The sequence below is a fragment of the Schizosaccharomyces osmophilus genome, chromosome 1 (genome assembly GCF_027921745.1).
Source record: "Schizosaccharomyces osmophilus chromosome 1, complete sequence".
NCBI lineage: Eukaryota > Fungi > Ascomycota > Schizosaccharomycetes > Schizosaccharomycetales > Schizosaccharomycetaceae > Schizosaccharomyces > Schizosaccharomyces osmophilus.
The window spans coordinates 4,571,776-4,595,504 of NC_079238.1; the positions used below are offsets into that span (position 1 = coordinate 4,571,776).

General features: G+C 37.5%; 9 protein-coding genes across 9 annotated transcripts; 3 read left to right on the forward strand and 6 right to left on the reverse strand.

Annotated features, from left to right (window-relative positions):
• Positions 1-108: 108 nt before the first annotated feature.
• On the reverse strand, positions 109-807 carry SOMG_02072 (Schizosaccharomyces specific protein; the record flags this gene model as incomplete). Its single annotated transcript, XM_056180865.1, has 1 exon — positions 109-807. The coding sequence occupies one exon, from the start codon at positions 805-807 to the stop codon at positions 109-111; it is 699 nt and encodes a 232-aa protein (XP_056035738.1).
• Positions 808-1,655: 848 nt separating this feature from the next.
• Positions 1,656-2,289, reverse strand: rps901 (40S ribosomal protein S9; the record flags this gene model as incomplete). Its single annotated transcript, XM_056180866.1, has 2 exons — positions 1,656-2,222; positions 2,275-2,289. The coding sequence occupies 2 exons, from the start codon at positions 2,287-2,289 to the stop codon at positions 1,656-1,658; spliced, it is 582 nt and encodes a 193-aa protein (XP_056035739.1).
• A 469-nt stretch (positions 2,290-2,758) lies between these two features.
• sld3 (DNA replication pre-initiation complex subunit Sld3) lies at positions 2,759-4,926 on the reverse strand (the record flags this gene model as incomplete). The annotated part of the gene is made up of 2 exons (XM_056180867.1): positions 2,759-4,828; positions 4,885-4,926. 2 exons carry the CDS (start codon positions 4,924-4,926, stop codon positions 2,759-2,761), a joined length of 2,112 nt encoding a protein of 703 aa, XP_056035736.1.
• Positions 4,927-6,155: 1,229 nt separating this feature from the next.
• cdc25 (protein tyrosine phosphatase (M phase inducer) Cdc25) lies at positions 6,156-7,943 on the reverse strand (the record flags this gene model as incomplete). The annotated part of the gene is made up of 1 exon (XM_056180868.1): positions 6,156-7,943. One exon carries the CDS (start codon positions 7,941-7,943, stop codon positions 6,156-6,158), a length of 1,788 nt encoding a protein of 595 aa, XP_056035737.1.
• Positions 7,944-10,016: 2,073 nt separating this feature from the next.
• On the reverse strand, positions 10,017-11,468 carry hxk1 (hexokinase 1; the record flags this gene model as incomplete). Its single annotated transcript, XM_056180869.1, has 1 exon — positions 10,017-11,468. One exon carries the CDS (start codon positions 11,466-11,468, stop codon positions 10,017-10,019), a length of 1,452 nt encoding a protein of 483 aa, XP_056035734.1.
• Positions 11,469-12,242: 774 nt separating this feature from the next.
• cul3 (cullin 3) lies at positions 12,243-14,835 on the reverse strand (the record flags this gene model as incomplete). Its single annotated transcript, XM_056180870.1, has 6 exons — positions 12,243-12,414; positions 12,473-13,056; positions 13,097-13,161; positions 13,201-13,310; positions 13,355-14,733; positions 14,794-14,835. 6 exons carry the CDS (start codon positions 14,833-14,835, stop codon positions 12,243-12,245), a joined length of 2,352 nt encoding a protein of 783 aa, XP_056035735.1.
• Positions 14,836-15,004: 169 nt separating this feature from the next.
• On the forward strand, positions 15,005-15,601 carry tim15 (TIM23 translocase complex subunit Tim15; the record flags this gene model as incomplete). The annotated part of the gene is made up of 2 exons (XM_056180871.1): positions 15,005-15,252; positions 15,307-15,601. The coding sequence occupies 2 exons, from the start codon at positions 15,005-15,007 to the stop codon at positions 15,599-15,601; spliced, it is 543 nt and encodes a 180-aa protein (XP_056035742.1).
• A 397-nt stretch (positions 15,602-15,998) lies between these two features.
• On the forward strand, positions 15,999-18,000 carry gup1 (membrane bound O-acyltransferase, MBOAT Gup1; the record flags this gene model as incomplete). Its single annotated transcript, XM_056180872.1, has 6 exons — positions 15,999-16,245; positions 16,306-16,739; positions 16,786-16,905; positions 16,953-17,123; positions 17,174-17,846; positions 17,894-18,000. 6 exons carry the CDS (start codon positions 15,999-16,001, stop codon positions 17,998-18,000), a joined length of 1,752 nt encoding a protein of 583 aa, XP_056035743.1.
• A 411-nt stretch (positions 18,001-18,411) lies between these two features.
• Positions 18,412-23,689, forward strand: dop1 (Dopey family protein Dop1; the record flags this gene model as incomplete). The annotated part of the gene is made up of 5 exons (XM_056180873.1): positions 18,412-18,427; positions 18,474-18,592; positions 18,636-20,363; positions 20,407-20,599; positions 20,637-23,689. 5 exons carry the CDS (start codon positions 18,412-18,414, stop codon positions 23,687-23,689), a joined length of 5,109 nt encoding a protein of 1,702 aa, XP_056037146.1.
• Positions 23,690-23,729: the final 40 nt, after the last annotated feature.

The following is a 23,729-nucleotide window of genomic DNA, read 5'->3' on the forward strand; positions in this document are numbered from 1 at the left end:
AGGAATGTCCTATGTAAAAAGAGTGCACGCCCATGAAAGGAAAAAATTGAGTAATAAATACAAGAAGAAGGGGACAAGATAATTAGTAAGAGAGTCTTAAGCTTAAAATCAGAGAGATACATTTTCAATGATGGTTTTCAGCACAGGACACCAGCGAACGCAGTTGGGAACGACACCGCTACACATCATATTTACAAGGACAGCCTTCGCATCAGCATTCTCACCTTGAAGAGTCAAACGTGAAACCTCCAAGAGCTTTTCAAGCCATACATCATCAAACGTATCGAGAAAGCCTGGTTCTAAAAGACTCTTTTCCACTCGACTCTTCAACATTTCATGGACTGATGGATCTAAAGAAGACTTTATTTCAAGAATGTTTTGGATAGACTTCTGAAGAGCAGAGACTTCTATATTCTTATGCGCACTACCTTCTGTGCTTCTTGAACCTACATACTGACTTGTTTGTTGGTTCTCTTTTGCGATTTCCAAGTGCCGCCCATTCAATGGCAAAGGACTTTCAGCACTTAAATGGGCAGAATGCTTCGGTGGTTCTAAAGCTGTAGGAGGATAAAGGTTAGAAGGTATCGTGGGCGGTATATGCAAAGAGGGATGTCTTTTGGATACAGGCAATGCATGTGAAGATTCCAATGACTTATTAGCTTCTTCATATACCAATCGTCGACTAGAAGCGGTTTTCTTCAACGAGCGACTTGGGTTCTGTGAAGTGTTTGTTTGTGATTCTAGAAAGATATAGGAAGCAGGATCATTCCAATGGGATGTAATTTTTCCAGTTTGGTGAGAAGCCATAGTTACAGCTATTTGTTTACTCCTGCAAACGTTACTAAACAGAGCGATACACGAAATTCAAGCAACCAAATTATTTAATACGAAATGTCAAATACTCGTAATGACCTTTTTCTTAAATCTCCAAAAAATAAAAATTATGAAGTTTGATGAAGGCTCTGGTCAGGTTACCTTCTCTTCCTGGGTGAACTCTTGTCATACAACTTTAATTTGGGCCTTGCGCCATACGGTGATTTCCTACAGGTATCAACTGACTATGTTACTTGTAGTAAATAAACAAACAAAAGGAATCTATTTTAGGAAACTAAAAAATAAAAATAAACATCCGCTGCAAAAATACTCTTAGTATCATATGTTTGCTTTCTTTTTTCTTACGTTATTTTAGTCTAATTTCAACTGTACAAGAGGCAAACCATTGTTTTGCAGCACATTCCCCTTGGCAACTTTGTCTTTTTAAGATAGGTCGAACGATCTTTCACGTTCTTATTTGTACTTGCGACGATTACATTCGTTTACTTAATGAGCCATCCTACTTGAAATTGTAGTCAACAAAAACAGCAATGGTGGATCCATCAATAGTTTATAATGGATAGACAGTTCAATTTCTGGTAAACAGCTCCTTCCTTACTATTTCAAGTAACTTTCACTCAAGCTTCGTCTGTTCTACAATGCTTTCTATGTCCTTTTTTAAAAAAATTTAACTACAACACAACATGTTTCCCATATGCAATCACAAATAGACCTTCAAACTATTTTTCCTATATAAGGCTTTTATATAAGGCAAAGAAGCAAAACCGGGTAGAATACATTCTTCTATGTGCACAAAAGTGCTATAATTAGAACCGTTTAATTTACTCTTCTTCAGCTTCTTCAGCGCCTTCACCACCTTCTTGTTGAGCACGAAGGTGCTTTCTCTTGCAGCGACCAGGACGGCCACCACCGTAAGGAGAAGTAAGAGCAAAGTCAATGTGCTTTTGAGAGTCCAAACGGACAACGAAAGAGGGGACATTGACAATTTGCTTACCAACACGGATGTGACGTTGGTAGATCAAGACACGAGCGTGGTGGATAGACTTAGCCAAACCAAGCTTGAAAACTTGGGTTTGCAAACGACGCTCCAAAAAGTCTTCAATACGAAGAGCCAAGACATAATCAAGCTTCATACGGGTCTCGTCCAAGATACCCAAACGAACAAGACGACGAATGATGGCATTACCCTCAAAGAGACGCTTAGGGTCCTTCTCGTCAAGAGTCAAAAGCTCACGAGCAGCACGACGGATCTTAGAGAGGGTAAGGGCAACACGCCAGATTTCGTGCTTGTTTCTCAAACCATATTCACCAGCAAGCTTGAGTTCAGCGTCAAGACGAGCTGACTCGAAGGGACGGCTAGGAACCTTGTAGGTCTTGGATTGCTTGCGCTATTTTTCAGTTAGTATTGTAACATATTCTACTATTCTATGGATAACTTACAGGTGCGGAAGGCATTTTTGTGGTGAGGAAAACTCTACACCTTCAGACATGGATGTGTTGTATAGCGTGACTGTTTGCATATTAGGGTAGGGTTGCATAGAACGTAAACTTCCACCTTGTTTGGGCAGTTACCTTTTCCCTATGTTATTTAGAAGACTATATTAGCAAACTGTATATTTGAAATTTATTTCACTGATTTTTACTAGCTTTGCATAATATAGCCTTTTATGTATGTTACAGAAAGATGATTTTAAAGAGGAACTAGTGCATAACGGTACTGCTTTTTCTTTAATACTAGTGTTCAAGTAGTCGCTATATTAACGTTTGTGTGAATGTCTATTCAAGTTAGCTTGCAGGTGCTGTAAAACTGAAAAAGTTTTAATCGTCTAGGAATATTATTATTATTATTATTATTAATCATAACACGATTATTTGTAACTGTAGAGTAAGTTCCGAACATTAAAAGGGAATGACTTCTGCTTTTCTAAGTCTGTTCCTCGTCGTTACTAGTATGTAGTTTTCGAGGAGTAGTAGGTATACAAACAAAAACGTTAGGTTTCATAGCATTTCGTGCAGGGGAATCCTGAATAACTGGATCATCTGAGATAACTTTGGTAGGAGAATCGTCAGGCACTGCCGGGTGAGCAGCTGTTGGTGACTGAAAACTGGCAATCAAGGATGTCCTCTTTCGAGGGGTAGCCTGAACTAAGACAGAATTGGATTGCTTTCGCTGATCTGAATTATGGAATGAACCCGAAAGACTATCAACAGAATCAAGAGTCTTTGATCGAGCAAGATCTTGTTTCGCGTTCCCCCCGGAAGGTCTTTGCGGTAAAGCATTGTTTGGATCTGAACTAGCCAACAACAACTTCTCCGTAAATGATAACTCTGTAGCATTGTTTGAGTGGGGCTGTTCACTGAATGAACTTCTATGCCGAACTAATGATCCGGACGAAGGAAGAGCAACTTCTCTGTTTCGAATTCGTGACATACTGTTAATTCGTTTCTTCAAATCTTTCTCACCAAAAGATGTTTTGGAGTCAGAACGTGTAAGATTTTGAGCAGAAGAAGAAAAGCTTCCTTGACGTTTAAGGTTAGACGATTTCGTATCTCCTGGCGACGAAGATGATGACACTGGTGTCGAGCTGTGCCATCGTTTTAAAGAAGACGAAGATTCTGTATTAGACCTGGATAATAATTTAGAGCGGCGTGAAGGGTGCTTAGCACGCGGATTCGTGAAGTCTGGTAATAGAGATAAGCCGTTACATTTGTCCAATAAAACTCTCGCAATTTTGGGGAATTTAGAAGAATAGAAGGGAATTATTCCCTCTTTGCAAAATTTCAGTAATAAATCTTCAGTAGAACTAGAAGGTTTTTCCTCAATTGTTCTGCGAATACATAGTCCATCAAACACAAACTCCAATTGGAGCTGAACCTTCTCAAATAAATTTGGTGGTTCTTTTTCTTTTTTAAAGGGTTTTGTTTTTTTTACTTTGTCACGAGAAGATTTTTGGCTTGCATACTCTGGGTGTATCTTTAGCAATATATACAGCACCTCAAAGTAAATTAAGACTTTTAATTCGTATTCCTTTGCTTTTAAGGATGAAAACTCCTTCATAAAGTCTGGTTTTTCGCTTTCAAGACTATCTTGATTAAGAGCATTTTGTAACCACTGTCGATATCCATGAAGCTCAGTTTCTGACGCTCCATCGTCAAGCTCCAAATGCCATGCTCTTCCGTTTAAGTGGTTTTGGAAGCAGTTCTGTAGATTTTCTTTCCAAGTTTCTACAGACCGTATGCTTGATAAGAACTTCAAAAGCTCGTCTATAAAACTTTCATCTTTGGTTTTCAAAAAATAATCCAAAGCATGTGTTCGGTATTTTCCAACTAACTGCTTAGCATAAAACACTACAGGTGTTTTCGTCATTAGCAATTGATAAAAGTACCCCTTCCTTAGTGAATCAGTTAAATTCTCCAAAGTCGGAACCGGTTCCTCTGAATGAAATACTTTGATATTCTCTGCTTCATCTTGGTTGGCATTTTCCTGCTCGTAATCTGTGGTAGGATTCGAAGGGGCGATGGATTTGTTACTGCCAATTGATTTATACTCTTGTTCATTTGCCAACGACGAACCAGATTGAATGTTGTGAAGAGTCTTTTCCATAAACCCCGAGGACAAAAGAGAATTTGCCCTTGACGTCCTTTTTGGAGGCTTTATAGATGAGCCAGACTCGATAGATGTGTTCGAGGACTCTGGTATTTGATGATTGGCAATCACTTTTAGCGATCTAAATTCGACCTGATCTGAAAGAAGCATTAAGGCATAGCGATTATCTTCAACATGTTCAATGGCTACTGTTTGGCTCCCATATAACGTTTTGACACGTCCAAGGAGTACATTCATGCCAGCTGGCCGAATAACTAAAAATTGTAACGAAGAGCAAGAAAACTCATGGTATTGGGGAGAAGTGCACCACCTTAAGCAAATATACTGTCTTGGCACCGTTATAAGGGGCCAAACTTCCATATAAGACTTTTCCCAGTTTGCAGGTGCCTGTAAACAATGGTTAGTTAGCTAAATTTTCCGTACAATAAAATTAGCCAAAATACCCTTATACAAAATGACTTTTTAGATGCATGGCTATTATTCATAAGACCCAATCTTCCACGTTCAGTCGGAATACAAGATTTTTGTTTTTTCCAGTTTACAAACCTTGAACACTTTCCTACCTACAGTAGTGTACGTTAAAATACTTCTACCGCACAACACCAATGCGGAATAAGGTGATAACAAGTCGGAACGACGTACAAGCTCGTTGCTTGTTTAAAAAGTCACGAAAATAATATAAAGGGGAATAAAAAAATAAACAACGAACTAAAGTACATAGGCAGAACAAGTAGATATTAAATTCGATTTGGGCGTCCAAATACGATGCTAATAGATGACGAAGATCGAACTGTAGTTGGAGAACTTTTATAAAATATTTAGCGAACTTTAGGCAAGTCAACAAGCTAGCCTCACTCAGTCTTCCTTGTTGAACTTTTTCAAACATACACAATTACTATGATGGCAGCGTAGAATAAGTCAAAGTGGGCACAGCCGTAGTCTTAGCTAAAATAATGTACGAAAAGGTAAATGTATTTAGTCAGAATAGCCGACCTTTCGATCCGAAGATTCCAGCTAAAATTCCTGGTTCTTATCGTTTCTTCAAAATATTTTATTAATAAATAATATATTTTTATTGATACCTCAAATTTTTATAAAATTTACACCACAGTAAATTGTTTGTTCATTGTTTGTTTACATTTTGTAATATTCTTATCTTTGTTGTTATAATATTGCTACCATTAAGAAATATTATGTAGCATCAATGTAGCTACGAAAACACCAAACATGCTAGTGAGAATTATACTTTGCTAATTTCTTTTGAAGCTTTACGCTTTACGATTAAAATATTTAAACACCGAAGAGTAAAATTGATGACCGAATTGAAATTGGATTTCACAACAAAAAGAATAATTTATAAATTCTATGTTCTCAAACAGCTTATTAAGAGTTGTGTTTAGCGGTACGAAACCTATTTTTAACTGCTGTATCGAATAAGAATTAGACTATTTAAGGGACCTCTTCGTTCATACCTTGCTGTGTCATGGCATTTGAAAGATAAATAAAACGCCAATTAAGTTTTAATTATCATTAACCGTTTTTGTCAAGTAAAACCTCGTTTTAAACCATAGTCACAACAAAAAACGATCGTCGAGAAGCACGAGAAATGAAGTGTGTCAGGATTGCCTATTTTAGTGACAAAGGACATTCCTTCAATATATCACAGTGAAGTAAAAAGTCATATATAATAAAGTTTGAACAAAAAAAGCAAACATCAAAACCTTTTCAAATTTGATAACGAATGCGTTGCTGTAGGGGAGTCATTAATATCGGGAGAAGCCAACAGGCTTTGACCAAAAGTGTAACTTTTCGTACGAGTAAAAGTAGCATTGCGCTTGAAGTTATTCATAGCTTTGGAACAAGTCATTACATGAGATGCATCATTCATCGGAACATAATTAACAGGATTGCAACGGCTTCTATGATTTTCAAAGAACGATTTATATCCCCCATGTAAAATGTAAACTTCCGGATAGTAAAGGAACGGATAACGATGACTATTCATTTCGCGATCCGTATTTCGAAAGTGTAATGCCATATGGGGGGCTCTGTGTGCACTATGTTCACAATGAAAAATGAGAGCTGTCCGACGTACAAGAGGCTTATTAAAAAATTTCTCAACTACCGCTTGTTTTGAGTTCAAATTTATGGCATTAGCGATGTGGCCTCCCAAATACTCATACTCAAAGCGACAGTCCACTATTATACATTCATCAAAAATATCTCTATAGTACCCATCCAGAAGTTTGAGAAAAGTATCCTGACTAATTCTTTTTAAAGAATCCTCTTTGACTCCAAAACAGGGTAAAGAAAGGGTTTCCACTTGAGACGATATATATTCATCAGATTCTTTAGTCGGTTGCTTAGCTGTAGCAGAAATGGTATCTTGATATCCCCATAAACCTAATTTGGTTGACTTTAAAAACATGCTTCGGCTACGACGAAGTACCGGTGTATCCTGTTCATCAAAGTCATTTTCTTCATTGATAGGAGGGGCTATAGGTGTTGGGGGAATGTTTTCAAAATTATTAAAAGGCATAGAAACGATACCAGATGACCCTTTGACAGGGGACGCTTGAAACAAATCGTCCAGTGAATGTTCATCCTCATGGCTCGCATCATGTAGGTCAACATCATAATCACCTTTATCATCATCGGTATCGATATGGTTTACCGTAGCGTCTTCCAAATTCTCATTCATGAAAGTTTGGTCTTGATCCGACATACTATCAAGTTCATCCACATCGTCACTCAAACAACTCGAAAATATACCATTAGAATTACCAGGTCGGCTGCAAGTACGTGATACAGCATAAGACAGTTGCTTATTTACCTGCGCAGTTGGAGGTTTACGTTTATTAACAGAGTAGGACGAACTAGAGCGTGATCGAAGGAAAGGAGGGGCGGCATTATTTGAAGGACGAGAACGACTAACAGTTGGACGAAGATACAAATCAACGGAACCATTGCTGCTTGAACTGCGAGAAGAATCATTCAATTTAGAGTGAAAAGACATTGAAGATTTTGGTTTAAACTTGGAGGCAATGGATAAAGGTCTAGGAGAAACTAGGTTGGGAGGTACTGTGTCCGTAAACTTTCTAGAAGGATGCTGGAGAAGGCAAGAAGGAGACAAGGCAGCGTTGGAGGGAGACTCATCTAAAGGAGAGGTAGCAGAAGCATCCGCGGGCGGTGTTTCAACCGTACAAGAAAAAGAGCGAAATAATGTACGTCGGGGAGTGGGAAGTGCAGGGCTCCTGTCTATGTGCATGTTCATTGAGAAGTCTGCGGCAAGAGAAGATGCAGGGGAGGCAGAGGAACGACCTTTACAGAAAGGGTCCATTAACGAGGCATGGGGCTTGGATTTTTGAAAGAAAGAATCCAAATCGGAATTAGGATGGATGTTTTCTGGCTCTAACCGCAAGCTTCGAGCAGCAGGACGGACAATGTGTTGCCTATTAGAAAGTGACTGGGACAAGGAGAGGGAAGACAGAGGAGAGTCCATAGCTTTGTACAGGAATAATTACAAGCGCCAGGTTTTGTCTGAAGGTAACAAAAAGTAGGATTAAGAAACGCTGGTGAATACAAAAGACTGAAAGAGAACAAAAGTCACTGCGCAAGAAAGAACCAAACGAAAGAATAAAAAGAAAGACACAGGACGAGTTTTATGTTTCCTTGCCAGGGAAGAGGGAAAAGAGACCCAAGGTTTGATGAAAGAAATACGGGAGAAGGACAAAACAGAAAAGAAAAAAAAAAGAAAGGAAATCTTTCTGCTTTGCAATAAAAACGATTTAAAGAGTGGAGAAACCGTGTAAAGAGAACGGGCAAAGGGGAAGAGGCTGAAGGAACAAGAGGTGAAAAAAAAAAGAGACAACAAACCCACTAACGAGACTTTATTTACCAAGTAACCAGACAAATATCGAAGAATTCAAAAAAGAATTCGAAACGAATAAAGAAAACAGCAGGGTTTTAATTAGCTACTTCAAGATTGTTGTTGAACAAAACCTGAAATTGTCTTCTGAAAAGTCCACAAGAAGCTAACCAAAAATTTAACAAACTGCTTTGACGAACAGACACTTGCGTTTTCATGAAAACACAGGAGCGATGAGAAGCGCCTTTCGACCACTTTGGTAAAAATCTAGTTTTTCCAAATCAGTGGAGACAAGAAGACGATAATCAAAGACCGAATCGTCGAAAACAAACACCAGCAGCTAAATCTAGTGTTGTTCTTGCTTTGCAAACACCGTTCTATGGCTCAAAAGCGAGGAGTCAGAGACAATCTACAGAACAGTTTAAACGCCAATAAAATAACGGGCAATAAGCAGTAGCTATCGAGCAGAAGGAATCTACTCAAATACTAAGTAAATGAAAGACAAATCGGTATGGAAAGGTTTGAAAGGGAAGAGAATTTGGCGGTTTGAAGTAGTTGTAGAGGGAAAGTTACTATCTTTCCCCACTTCCTGATGGAGACTACCCTGAAGGAACAAAAACAAACAGAAGTAGCATGTGACTTCGCCGTGCTTTGCATCAGCATCAGGAAGGCACGTATCTTCTGTCATTTGACAGTTATATCGTTTTCCAAGCTACGGTAAAGAGGAAGAACAAAAAAGAAAGACTATTTATGCATAGAAACCGTTTTGTTGCACGCATCCGTATGCGTCAATCGTCTAATATGGGCTTTTACTCAATTGACGACGTCATACACACAAGTAACATCGTTACCGTAAACGTTGCAGCAACAACAAACGCAAAGAATCTGATGGATGCAAACAAACAAGGCGGAGCCAAGCAGTGCTTTGAAATGCACATTGTTTATATGTTCAAATAAATAATTTGGTCTTGTTCCCCGACTATGTTTACCTCTCGTTGCTGTGGTAACCATCGGTTAGAATAAGCAAACAAGTTCCCTTTTAGGGCCGATATTGAACGTTGGAAACGCCAAATTCCTATGTTTCCAGATAAAACTAAATAAACAATATTAAAGGTTGAAAGGATTTCTATTTAATCCCATCTTTCTCTGCTCTCGCTGTTCTTGATCACTACCAGTGCTACTATATTTAGAAATCCCAGCTCCAATCTGGGCTATAGTACTACAGTTCCATTCCCGCTAACCTTTTTTACCTTAACAACGAATTTCTTCTTGTTATTCTGTTAAAGGAATCACTAGGTTAAAACTTGTAATCCCGTCTATTCACCCAAGATATAATTCCACAGAAAAGTCTAAACAATTACAAAATCACTCGCGATTATATTAAAAAAGTAATCATTCTAGGTTATGGTTCAACACAAACAACATCAACAATAAAAAAAAGGGTTCAAAGAAGATTAAGGACGTCTATAATTTCTAAAACCATTCATGCTCAGTTCTGCAAAATATTAGTCGGCACTATATAAGGATAGATCCTTAGAACTGAAGGGTAGGTTTCTTATAAAGGCTCGCAAGCAACGAAACCCTTAGGATATTTCGAATCCTCCATTTTCCGCCAATTTACAAATGGACGCATTCAACCTAATGGCACAATTTCGCCTTTGAGTATGGCAAAATTAGATATTCTAGGTTAGCACGCTGTCGGCTTCTCTACTTTCTAACTTTGTCCAATGCCTCTTTGGTTAAAGCTTTCCCCTTAGCTTGAAGAGCACTCACCAAAGCTGCACCAACGCCACTACCGTCTTCAGCAGGAGTCGTAATAACCTTACCGCCAACCTCCTCACCGAGAACTTCCTTAAAGGCTGCTTCTAAACGCTCCTTGAAGTGCGGGTATTTGTTATAAACACTGCCGTCGGTACCAATCATCATGGATTGCTTCTTGGTCTTGAGGACAAGGGCACAGACACCACAGGCAGACAAACGGGCAGCACGTGTACCAATTAATTCACAGGTACGGCGGATCAAATGACGCTCTTCTTCAGTAGTAGTTAATCCGTAGGTATTCTCAAGCAACTGTTCAGTTTCGTCTAGGTTTTCGAAAGGATCCACCTCAATCATACTCAACACAGAAGTATCCATGGCCAATGGATCACGAAGCTTGGTGACATCTTGATTAGCAAACATAACACCATTCTCATGCAAATCTAAAAGGATACGACGCAAGATGTCTCCCATGTAACATCCAGCAATCATCTTTTCGTATGTTTGCAAACCAGGGCGTGGGTGGTCAGCATCGATAGCCAAATCATACTTGGTACGAGGTAAGACAACATGTTGATTGTCAAAGTCGCACCATTCACAGTTGATAATCATGGACATATCAGCAGGCAAACGATAACCGTGAAGTTTGGGAATCTCATCAAAGCGCTCGATATAGCAAGCATTGCAACCAGTACCAAAAATGACACCAACTTCAGTACCTGGTTTTGTGTAGTTTGAAGCAACCAAAGTACCAGTGGTATCGTTCAAGACTGCGTTTAGAGTTACGTTGTTGCATCCAACACGCTTCAAAGCGTCGCTAAACAAAGGAACAATGCTTTCGCCCTCAACACCATCAATATCAAATCCCTTGGTCCACGCAATCAATACTGCATCGTCAATTGATGCTTGCTTGCAAGGGTAGGAAAAGGTAAAGCCAATTTCTAATTTTTTGTCGCCTTCGGGGTGATTCTCTTCGACAAACTTCTTGACACATGTAGCAATGTAGTCAAAGAGCTCTTCACGAGTACCAGTCTTCAAGGCTTGAGGCATACGATATTTGTTTTGTATGATGTCGAATTTGCCATTACCTTGAACATCAACCTCACAGACACGTAGGTTTGTACCACCCATGTCGAGGGCCAAATAAGAACCAGTTTCTGAACCATCGGGGCAGCTAGTAACCCAGGTAGGTATCATAGGAATATCACCTGGTTGAGTAGTCAAACCACGCTTCAATTCGGAAACAAAACGTTCAGTGACGCGTTTCAAAAGATCGGTAGGGACAGTGAACTGAAATTCCAACTCCTTCAAATGATCCAACAATGTTTTGTTGAGCTTAATCGCAGATCCCTTACGAGAGGGAGTACGAGAAGGCCAGTGGTAAGCATCATGCAAAGACATTATTGTAATAGTACAGTATCTTTAAGGTCTAAAAACCAAAAGCAAAAATAAAAATAAAAAGAGAACGAGGATAAGTAAACAATGAGGAATGCTAGACTATTTTAAAAAACTCGATGAAACCCGATAACAATCAAACAAAGTATAAAAGATATTTCGCGAAAATAACAAATTCCTTTGCCGCGTTTTGTTCGCAAAAATAGTTAAAAAATGGATTGTAAATGTGTTTGGTTTAGTTAAGGAAAGAAATCAACCGATTAATTTAAGCGCGTATTCAAAGGAAGGGTATGACACCAACATAGCTACTATAGTAAATACTCCGGTTCTGTTGACCCATCTACCGTAGGATCAGACTTTTATATCTTTAGAAAAGATGATAAAAATGTAATGCATCGCGGTAAATGACTTAACTTTCGGTACTTTATCCGGACTATTAGTATCTGTTACTATTTTAGAAATCAACTCGTAAATCGTTGGTTTGAGAATCCTTAAATAAATTGACACTAATTAACATATTTCCAAGCTTCCATTGTACCAGTGAATACGATATTTTTCTCTTGAAGAACTCATAGCTCCATCACTGTAATAGTAAGTAGTAATCAGGTTGAACAGATGTTTCCATTCCTTTCCTGAATTCAAAATAAGCTACTGTCTTTCGCGACAATCTGTCAGGCTTTTCCAAAAAGTTTTCATCAAGTCACATAACCTCGATTAGTTAGAGTATAGCAGCCAATTTTTATTTTTAATTTATACATTCTTTAAATAAACATGATTCCATTATGCAAGATATTCATAAATTCGACCATTATCTGCAGATCGTTGCAAGTATTCTCGTTCAATCAAAGCTTCGATCCGACGTTTAATCATTATAGGATTTGGCTGAAATCGAGAACTCAATTGACGAGTAACTTCGGCCACTAATTGATTGTGTTCAAGCGTTTTCCGGTCCCTATGCTCGTTAGTAATTTGGTGAAGTCTTTCAAAAAAACAAGAATTATTGGACATACTTCATCACTCGGACTATACAGGCATCCGCTTGGTGCTTTCTGGATTCATCAATCTTCTCCATTGTTCGCTTTCGTTCACCATCGTCTTCTACACGAACTTGCGCAATGGTAGATATTTTTAGTCTCGCCATATTCGACGTAAAGTTATCATTAAACATGAATCGATCACCAGCGTTTATATCTCGACTCTTTGGCTCCTTCAGTAAGATTTTGTATTTGGCGCAAGCAAGACTTTGAAGGTTGCGTTTTAAATCTCCTGGCTCTATCTTTGTTCTTTGAAGTAGATCTTCGTAAGACAAACTTTCAGATCCTGGCAAAGCTTGAAATTGTAAAAGGATGACAACAGCTATCGTTGACACATTAAGGTCGTGCTTTCGTTTTTTAAACTGCACCCGAACATCAGCACTTCCCATTGAGGGATACCATATCAGTTTTCTTCCAGTATGTTTTGAAAAGTAAAAGTTCGAAAAGTGGTCGATAGAAGGCTTCAAATACTCGGGAAAATCGCACGAAATTTTTTCAGGAACAAGGTCAATTGGCCAAAAGGATGAAGCCAATACCGACACATTTAGGTCAAACGGAGGCTAATTCTGTTAGACAAATACTCGAATTGAAATTTATTACCTTTCCAGATTCTTGATCATAATTCCCTTTATATTCATGTAGTAACTCTTTAGACAACCGCATATCTGCTCTAGTTAGCGCAAATGAAAGTATCAATAACTTACCCGTGAACATTCCCTCCAATTTTTGAGTAAATACATTGCCAGCTTCTTGCTTTAAACGACCGATCATACTTAATTCAGCATCATCCGATATGGATCTATTGTTCAAAAGCCTTTAATTGTTAGAATAATTGCGGGTACAAACTTTAAACCATACCTTTTCGCCAAATGGGTTTTATAGTATTTCTCGAAAACGTCTTTTTCAGATAAAAATCGGAAAAGAACAACTGAATTTTGCAACGTCTTCTCCACGGATTCTTCAGATCGTCCTTTTAGATCCCGCTTCAAATTATCATCAATGAACAAAGAAGTGAATTCGGGAGCTCTTGAATACGCATTTATAAAATTAGAAAAAGAATCAGAAAGAGAGTTCATTACATATCGGTCTTCCTTCATGCTTCTAACCACGATTTCACGAAGTTTATCCCACAATTCTAATACTTTCGTCACCCATGAAGAAGCAGTCGAAACTTTTGCAACCTGTGAGTTCCCCTGTGGATCTTCTTTGTTTAAAGCCAAAGAGCCATTTATAAATCTTCCTTTTTCAGAAATATAAGCGGCAAAGAATTTTTTTATCGAAGGGATCCCCAACTCTACTATGGACAACATATTGTAAATAGAAGATAACCCTTCTAAGTTATAGGAGTCAAGCATAGCGAAAAAGCCTGAGATAGGCTTGGCCAATAAGTTATCTATTTGCTCTGTTAAAAGTTCCTTCTCCACTACGGAAAGCAATGCAAAGGAGACTTTTGTGAACAGATACTTTTGAGCTCTTTCTTTTTCTTCTTCCAATCTTAAATTGGTCTTCTGAAGATATTCAAGAACATCATAGATTTCAAAATTTTGCTGAGCTTCTCCTTGGTAGAACATGCGAGTCATCTCTAAGAATTTTGGAGTAAATAGAACATCGTACAAAGACTCGTTCTTAGATTCAGATGGAAGAGAGTTTAGCATATCCAAACAAGAATTAACCAAGGGGCGGTTTATTGAATCACCAATTCGCTCCAAAAATACTAGAGTAAGAATACAAATTCCGCTTTTCTGTCCAATTTCAAGGGAACTTAAAAGTACGGAATCACGAAATATCATCAAACCAGAATCGTATATAGGCATAACACCTGAAGATTTTGAATAAACTTTGTCTAAGTACTTCAATACACTCGAAATCATTTGCATAGACACCAGATGCTCTTTCCATGCATTCACAAGATTAGACAAAAACAAAATTGCAGCTTCACGCTTTCTCATTGATAGCGAAAAATCATCTCTGTTTCTAACATAGCTCCAATTTTCAGTTTCTAACAAAGATCCAAAGCTTCCAGCTATGGAGGGAGCTACTTCATTTTCCAACCTTGTCTTTAATACTTCCTTAACATTCCTATATAGTCGCTCTCCATGCTTGTGAAGGACTAGCGTGTAAGCATTTCTATAAAGCTCCTCGAAGGAGAGTTGAGATGTACTTTTGTTGAAAATATCTTTCACAGCATTATGCAAAACATCCCAATGAGCTATAAAATCTACTTGATTTGAAGTAAACTAAATAGTTAGAGAACTCTTGCTTCGTCAATCTTCTTGTGATCAATCATTTGTCCTTACTTTTCGTGGCGCCCGAATTTTTACTTTCGATGAACGCTGCATTGACGCTTTAAATTTTTTAAATTAAAAGCTTTTTTTTTATGGTTTAATTGAAAGAAGGGATGGAACGCAAGTAGACTCCTGAGTAGGATTGGGTAGTGTAAAAATGTTGGTAATTTGATGCGTTCAATCCTTTACATACTGGCAGCAAGAACTGAACACCATCGATAGGATGTTAAGAAATTTAAGGGGTTTCCAAAGATTTTCTAATAGATTTTTAGTAAACTATTTACCAAGTCGATTATTACTGTCGCATGCGGGCAAATTATCCCCATTTCAAAGACAAACGGATTTTTCGCACAAATGCTTGTTCCATTGCAGTAGCAATTTACACAACGATTCCAAAGTGCCAATTTCAAAGTCTGCGGAAAACGTAGAGCAACCAAAGCCTGCATATCATATCACCTTTACTTGTACTGTGTAAGTTTATACAGCGATCCATTCACGACCTAGTACTAGAAACTAATACAACAGCTGTAATCATCGTTCTGGTCATAAAATGTCGAAACAGGCGTATCACAATGGCACCGTTTTTGTTCAATGTCCCCATTGCAAAAACCGACACCTCATGGCAGACCATCTCAAAATCTTCAATGACAAACGAGTCACGATTGAGGATATCCTTTCAAATAAAGGTGAGGTCTTGAAGAAGGGATTTGGCCAAATAGTCGATGGGAATGTGGTTGAAATTGAACCTGAAAATTTGAGAATCAAAACAGATATAAAAGCTCCTTCCCCTGATACATCTGCTTATAGTAAGAATGATTAATTACCAAAGAATTGGTTTCTAGTGTTCTCTCGGGATTTCATGTGAGTTTACTAAACATGTACTTTCGAATCTGCTTTTTGAAACATATTATTCACAAAAAAGTTGTTCAACTACGAATGTGATAGTTTTGGAATGAATAAAAAGATAATATTTGGAATAATAAAAGATTACGGAAGGTCCATTCCTACACAGCACAACGTTTCTTGTAAAATCGACTCTTCAATAATTGTTTACATGCTGTCTCGGTAAATAAAACTTAAACAATAAGTTTTATTTAGCGAAAAGCCAATTTCTTGCATTGACCGTAGTTAAGTGTATTGCGTTAAACCGTTTGTTTATTTATGGATGCCACGCTTCCTGATTTTCTCCAATTTCTTTATTCTCTAATGTTTAAGGCATGTTTCGAATATATAAATACGATGTTTTAGAGACGTCTTCCAAAGATCAGAAGTCGTCTACATCTTTGTTGAATAGTGCACAAAGCAGCACGAAAAGTCGAACTTCTTCACCCACCACAGGATCTTTCACGAATGACATAGAAAAGCCAAAGAACGCCTGGTATACTCTTGAGTTTTTTTCCTATTATGTTTTTATTGGGTCAATTACTATCATGGGCTTTTATAGACTTTTTATGATTAGCGTTGGTGAGTCTTTAAATCTTGAGGCTTTGATTGTTGTATGTCTAGTAATTAACAAACCTATAGAGAAGCACCCAAATTATGCTAATATAAAAAAACACTTGAAGCCAGGGTGGATATTTGGCAAGCCTGTCGACATATCTGACCATCAATACGCTAGTTTTCGAGAGAATATTCCTATTCTGCTTGGAGTGATTGCTGGTTATTTTTTTCTTTGGAATGCCGTTCAGCTGGTTTTTTTTCATAAAGTCCAGAACAAGTTGGCGTTAAAAAACACGTTTCGTTTATGGTTCTCAGTGATATTTTCCTTTATTGTCTATGGCTCCGGAATGATCTATGTCTTTTCAATAATTTTTATTTACTATCTATTTGCGAAAGTTTTTCGAGATCACCGTCTAAATCCTCTTCTGTCTTGGGGTTTTGGTATTTTCTTGCTTCTTTCCAAAGAGCATTTCGGTCACTACAAATTTGGCAATCTCCACCCTCTTTTGTCGTTTTTGGTATGTATATATATATATTGGGTTCGATTAACCAAGTTTTCTGTAGGATGATCACACCGGCATTTTAGAAAGGTGGTATGTGCTGTTCAACATTACCATTCTACGTTTAATCTCGTATAATCTTGATTACTACTGGTCGATAAAATACTCGTTTAAAATACTTTCTGTATGAGTCCAGATGTTTTGTTTCCGTCTACTAACTTTATCACACAGACAACTGTAGTCGAGAAGGAACGAATTCCTGGTGATGCGTCCTATTCTGATCGCATCCGGCTAAATTGCAATCCGGAAGATTACAACGTTAAGAACTTTCTAACTTATGTGTTATATGCTCCGTTATATTTGGCAGGCCCAATCATAACATTCAATAATTTTATGTCTCAGGTATATTTGCTACTTTTCGTTGGCTTACATTTGCTGACAATTTGATATAGACGAAATATCCGATTAAGTCACCATTGAAATACAGGAACGTTCTTTACGGTATTCGCTTCTTTGTATGTGTTTTCATAATGGAACTTGTGCTTCATTTTTGTTATGGTAGCGCTATTACCAAGGAAAAAAGTTTGCAAGCTTATTCTACTTTAGAAATCACATTGATCAGCTTTATCGTACTGTTCGTGACTTGGCTGAAACTTCTCATTCCCTGGAGATTGTTTCGTTGGTGGTCATTAATGGATAACATTGAACCTCCTGAAAACATTATTCGCTGTATGTGTAACAACTATTCTGTAGTTGGATTTTGGAGAGCTTGGCATCGTAGCTACAACAAATGGCTGCTCCGTTACTTGTATATCCCTATAGGAGGAAACAGGTATCCAATTTTAAATTCTTTTATCATTTTTACTTTTGTTGCTTTATGGCACGATGTTAGTTGGGAGTTGTTTTTCTGGGGATGGCTTGTTGTACTTTTCATTTTGCCAGAACGACTATGTTCCTATGCCTCGCACAGATTTGGCTGGATACATCTTCCTCATTACAGGATAATTGCTGGCTTTGGCGCTGCCCTAAATGTTTACTTTATGATTATCTGCAATTTGGTAGGATTCGCTATGGACGTGCATGGAATCAAAGATGTCTTTGCTAGAATGTTTGGTACATTCCAAGGTATGATAATCTGATATTTGCTTTTGACTTATAGTTAACGTTTCTAGGGATTTATTTCAGCGTTACTATAATGCTATTGTTTTTTGCATGCGCACAAATGATGTTTGAAATCCGAGTAAACGAAGAAGAGAATGGAATTGATTTACGTTGCTAAGCTCATATAATCCATCTCTGCACTAATTTTCTTGTTCGCATATTTAATTAGTTTAATTAGTTTAATCTCTTGATCTCTCCCTTCTCTTTCTAATAGAATTTGCGAGTTATCAAAGAGTCCCTTTAGTGCATTGTAGATTGTGTATTGTGCTAGTAATATTCCTTAAAGAAAAACTCATCTTCATGCTCTTTTCATCTACAGTTTGACACTCGAAACATTCTTAAATGTCATGTTTACATTCAATATTAATCTGTTTTTGTATTACAACCAACAATATTTGTACGTTAAGTCTCACTATAGGGGTTAGTATAAGCAGTGTAAATAATAATTCTACGCAGCTATCAATAACCACCGAGAGACTTGTACATTAGTTGGCTGTAGATGAACTTTTATTGATGATATTCTAAATTTATGAATACTATGATTGGTAAGATCGCTTTTTGCTACTGAACCGGTAATAGTAACCTTTTCAGACACCACAAATGATGCGAAATATAGGAAGTATCAGGACGCGATTCGCAAATGTATTGCGCTTTTTCAAACAGTGGAACAATGGCCTGACTATATATCATATTTGACGAAGCTTCATAAGGTATGAATTTCGACATTGAGGATTCTGTTAACAGTTAAACTAGGTTTTACAATCGTACTCGTCATATAAAACAATTCCCTGTAATTTGTTGGTCTCTAGATCTTTGGCTGAATGCTTATCTCCAGGACTTCCATCTGGCGTACATAAGAAGGCGTTAGAAGTTTATGATTATGTATTCACTATTTTGGAAAAGGATGTACTTGCGGAGGAACTGGTTGTGTGGACGTATGGGCTTACCCCATTCTTTTCTATATCATCAATAAAAACAAAAAATGACTATATAAATCTTATACGGAAACATTTTGTCTCGCTTGGAGAGTCAATTCGCCCTTGCTTTCAAGCTGTATTTATATCGCTGCTTTCCGGATTGGAAGAAGAAAGTGACGAGTATTCACAAGAAACCCTTTTCTTGATAGATGATCTAATAAAAGGTTTGAATGATGATAAATTTGCGTGGGGAAGCATTTGGTCAACAATCTTGAGTTTTCCTAGCCAAAGGCCAGGTGCATTGATATATTTACTTCGAACTTGTAATGCTCTTCCCAAAGAAGAAATTCACCCTAAGGTAATTCAACCAGATCCGAGCCTTGTCACGCGTGCTCTGGCGGCTGCAATAAGTGATAATGATGTCCTCGTTCAGAGAGGTTACATGGACGCATTGTTGCACCATTTTCCTATTCGATCTCCATTTTTACAAAGAGTGAAATCATTTGATTTAAAACTTTTACACATGTCTGTTGTATCTATAATTTTACGAAACGATCTTTCTTTAAATCGAAGGTTTTATGCGTGGCTGATGGGTTTACCCAAGGATTCAGAATTATCAGGTCCTGATCCAGCTGATGAAATGGACCCATCCTTGCTTTTGGAGAACATGTCTGTTTTCATTGATGGTATTCGAGATCTACTGTCTTTGAAAACTAGTACAATGTCTATATATAAGGCTTTTCGAATTCTATATACACTCTCTGACCGAAAATCAATTTTCTCAGTTATGGAAAGTCAAATTCTATCTTTTGTTTTTCAAGCTTACCACGCTATCAGTGTTTCTACACAAAAACAGGATTCCAAGCATTTGCATGATTCCTCAATCGATTACGGCCGTCGTCTCATTATGCGGTTTAATGACTTAACTATTTATGAATTTTTATATAAGTGTATAAGAGATTATATTTCTAATACTGAGAAGTATTTATCTTCGCTAGAAATGTTTCATTTTATCTTGCGAAACCAACAATACTTCTTAAATGGAATCGATGAAAAGTATTTCTTCTTGTTTTTTTGCTATATGATTTTCTACTTGAAAAAGAACCCTTCTTTGGTAACTCAAAATCCTTCTTTGGACTTGTTTATTTCTACTTGCACACTTTTGGTGGATAATTTTAGATGGAGTTCTCTCAAAGACTACAATATTGATTCTTCATCGGCGGAATGCCACCCTAAAGTTTTGTATTCTCTTGAACGTCGCATACACGATATGAATGACTTTCCTGACGGAAGTTCTTTATACTCGGAATCCGTGTCGAGCTTGCTCTATTTTTTGAAGGGATTTGCTAACATAGAGAAATTCCATCAAAGTATTCTTATATTCCTTTTGCAGCTTCTGAAAGAAGCAATCGACCCTAAAATTGAATATGATTTTTTGGGAATAACCATTGAAGGACTGGATCAAAAGTCCTGGAATTTTCAAGAAGTAGAAAGTCTCGTGTCATTTCTTCCTTCCAGGATGCTTTTAAGCTCTAATCGTTTAGTACATTTACTGCTTGAAACTGTAAGTTCTTTTAACTCAAACTTTTATTGACTAACCTATGTAGGTCTGGGCTGAGATATCCGTAAATTCGTATCTACGAGAAGAGTTATCTTTGGAAATTATTTGGATTCTTCAAGAGAAATTGCAGAATAAAAAAATAGAATCCTTCTTCTCCGCATGTGTTGTTAACCAACAAATGATAAATAAAACTTCTGCAGTTTATCATATTCCTTTCTTTGATACACTTAAGAAAAGTGGTATGTGAACAAGTGTGAAAGTTTACTAACCTTGTAGTTCACCATACCCTATTCCATGATGTTTTTGATAGGCCGCTGTTACTATTACTCAGTGCTTTGTTAGGAGACACTCCCGAAAAAGATTTAACTGGGTTGATTAACTGGATAAGTTCCTCTACTGCACTTCAATTACGAGTTTTAGAGCTCATAACTGAAAACCTGTTGCTCCAATCCCCGAATCTATCTGATTTTCGTTGTTTAGGAAATGACACAACAAAATACAATATAATGGAAACACAAAGAAATAGTCAAGCATCAAGATGCATCTATTTCTTTCGAATGAGTTATCAATTAATCTTGTATTCAGATTTATTCATTAATCAAGAAGACTTATTGGGGAGCCTAGAAGAAGTTGAGAAAATATGTCTTATAAGTTGGGCTGACGCCTTATCGGTGAAAAAACAATCTTTTAATTATACAACTTTCCTTGCTATCCTTATGAAATCATTGCTAGGTATCTTCAACGAGGATCATACAGTAACGGAGAAAGAGGATGTTTATAAACTATATTCCTGGGCATTTAAATTATTTCGAGAGATCGTCAAAGTTTGGACTAGACCTTTGGATTGTGAACAGCAAGTAGTTAATAGCCTTCTTGCCCTCGTAAAGATTGTAGAACCAGATACCGGTTCTAGCTACAAAGACTTCCTTTTAAACTTATTGAGTTTATTGGAGTTCCTTCAACCGAGAATTAAATTGTCTAATATTAATACAGCAGAGAACCGTGAGTTTATTCGAAATTTTATTATGGCTGGCTTATCTAACAACGATCCCCCAATTTGTTCAAGGTGGCTTAAAGTAATTTATGGGTTTTTACCAAACATGTTAGAAGATATTCCCCTATTAGTTATACCTCCCATTCAGTTTTTGTCTTCTTTTATTGATGACTTTCTCAAACAACACGATGCTGTGTATAGAGATTTTCCGAATTCGTTACCTGATCGCACATACATGGATGTGTTTATACTTAAGTTAGAGACGTTAAGTGATATGATCGCGCGCGTTATTAAAGAGTTCCCATACATGCCAAACCCCAAAAGGTCAGTGGAAACTAGTGGCCTCATCGGAAATGTAATTTCTGGTGTGTTTTCTAATGATACTTCAACGTCTTCCGTTGATATAAGTAAGCGTCTTTCTATGTTGCTCGTTTTACAGGATGCCGTCCGCACCTTATTTGCTTGTTATTCTTGGGATTTGAAGTGCGGGTATTATGAGAAGGGCTCTAAAGTGTTCTTAAATGACACGGCCTCACTTAAAGAAGCTGCAGCTAAAGGTATTTTACGACTTTATGAGCATGAACCCATGGAGTGTATTGAGACACTTGTTTACATCTACATAAACCATGATACCTCGTATTCCCGATATGTATGGGAGTTGTTTTCGTATTTTAACGACGGATACCCAGAACGCATTATTAAGCACCTGACATCTTCTTTCTTTGCAAGGGAGACAATTTCCACATATAATGGCCCTTCTAGTTTGACCATCAAAGTTTCGCAGATGAATATTTTAGATTGCATCTGTTCATATGTTGCTCAATTTAAAGAAAACGAAGTACCTGGTGTCTTTCCTGAGATTGCTAGATTTTTGCGAGAAATCATCATTTCTTCTAATTCTTTCAAAAATTATTTGCTTGCTTCACTTCGGATTTTATTTCTGATTTCAAAGCACATTAATAATAACTCGGATTCACGCCAACAGAAAGAGTTCTCTGATCTTTGGAATCGGTGCCTAACGGCTACTCTGTTCAACGTTGGTAAAACACCTGAAAGTCAAGTAATTGCTGACTTTTTTGCTTACAGGGAATTGCGACAGAACGTGACAAGCCATACTGAAAATAAGGGATCTCTAGAGCCAATGTATTTGTTTTCAAGATATTTGGAGCCAGCGCTTCTTGAATTCTTTTGTACAGAACTAATTCCCAATATATCAGATCTAGCCAAAGACGAAGAAAAATTAATTGGATGGTCAATCATGATTGTAAACGGTTTTATCTCACCAATTGTCAAAGCAAGAACATTTCCTGAAGCATTTACCGAAATGCACTTGGATTTGTTGGTTGCCTTTAGTCGATACACTTCTCTTTGCAAATCATGGAAGAAAGAGTTTTGGGATATATTCAACGATAATAATCTATTCCGGTTTAATACAAGTCAACTTCGAAAGCTAGCTCCGGTGATTCAGGTTGCGTTATACCAAGATTTGTCTCGTTTAGGTGATTTAATCACCAAATCCGACCTTGGTATGACTGCACTGTTCACGTCGCGAGATGCACAATTGGGCGTTCGTCAAGGCAATTTATGTCGAATCACAATATTCATATTATCTTGCCATAAGGACTTCTTTTTGCCGAGTCTTCCACCTATTATTGATTTAATTAAACGACTTTTAGGCTCTGATCCCGAGGGTGTTTTGAAGAAGGAACTTTTCTTGATGATTCGTGCTCTTGCACTGAGAACGACATCAAGTCATTTATTAAGTCTTTGGCCGGTTGTAGTTAGCGAAGTCCAAATAATTTTCCAAAAGTACTGTATGGCCGATGCTACTGTTTCCAAAGAAACATTAATGGATGCCTGCAAGCTCTTGGATTTTTTAACAGCGTTAAAACCAGAGGAGTTTTCTTTGCATGAGTGGGTTCTAATGATGAGTCCGTTAGATGCAGTTTATTGGAGTACGAAGACATTTCCAAAACCTTTGGTACATTTAGTAGCGGAGCGTTTGAAAGATACTTCGTCTGAAATGTTTGATAGGAACAGTATTGAAAGCTCAGAATATTCTTCTTCAGCAACATCAAAGGCTCCCTCTTCACATATAACTTCAAGGACTCCTTCTCTCTCCGCATTCCCCACAGACGGACAACTACGACAATTTTTGAATGCAATACCAATAGATGTATACGAGGAGAGTTATTCTTTAAGTGTGGTAGATCCTTACTGGTTTGAAGAATCAATTTACAAAGAATTGCTCCAAAGGTTTTCTGTTCCATTAAATACTTCTACTTCGTATCCTATGTCTAGGTCTTCTTTGGCACCTACTACGGAGTTTACATAGTCTGAAAAGCTTTACTTTATGATTCCTTCCTATAAATAAT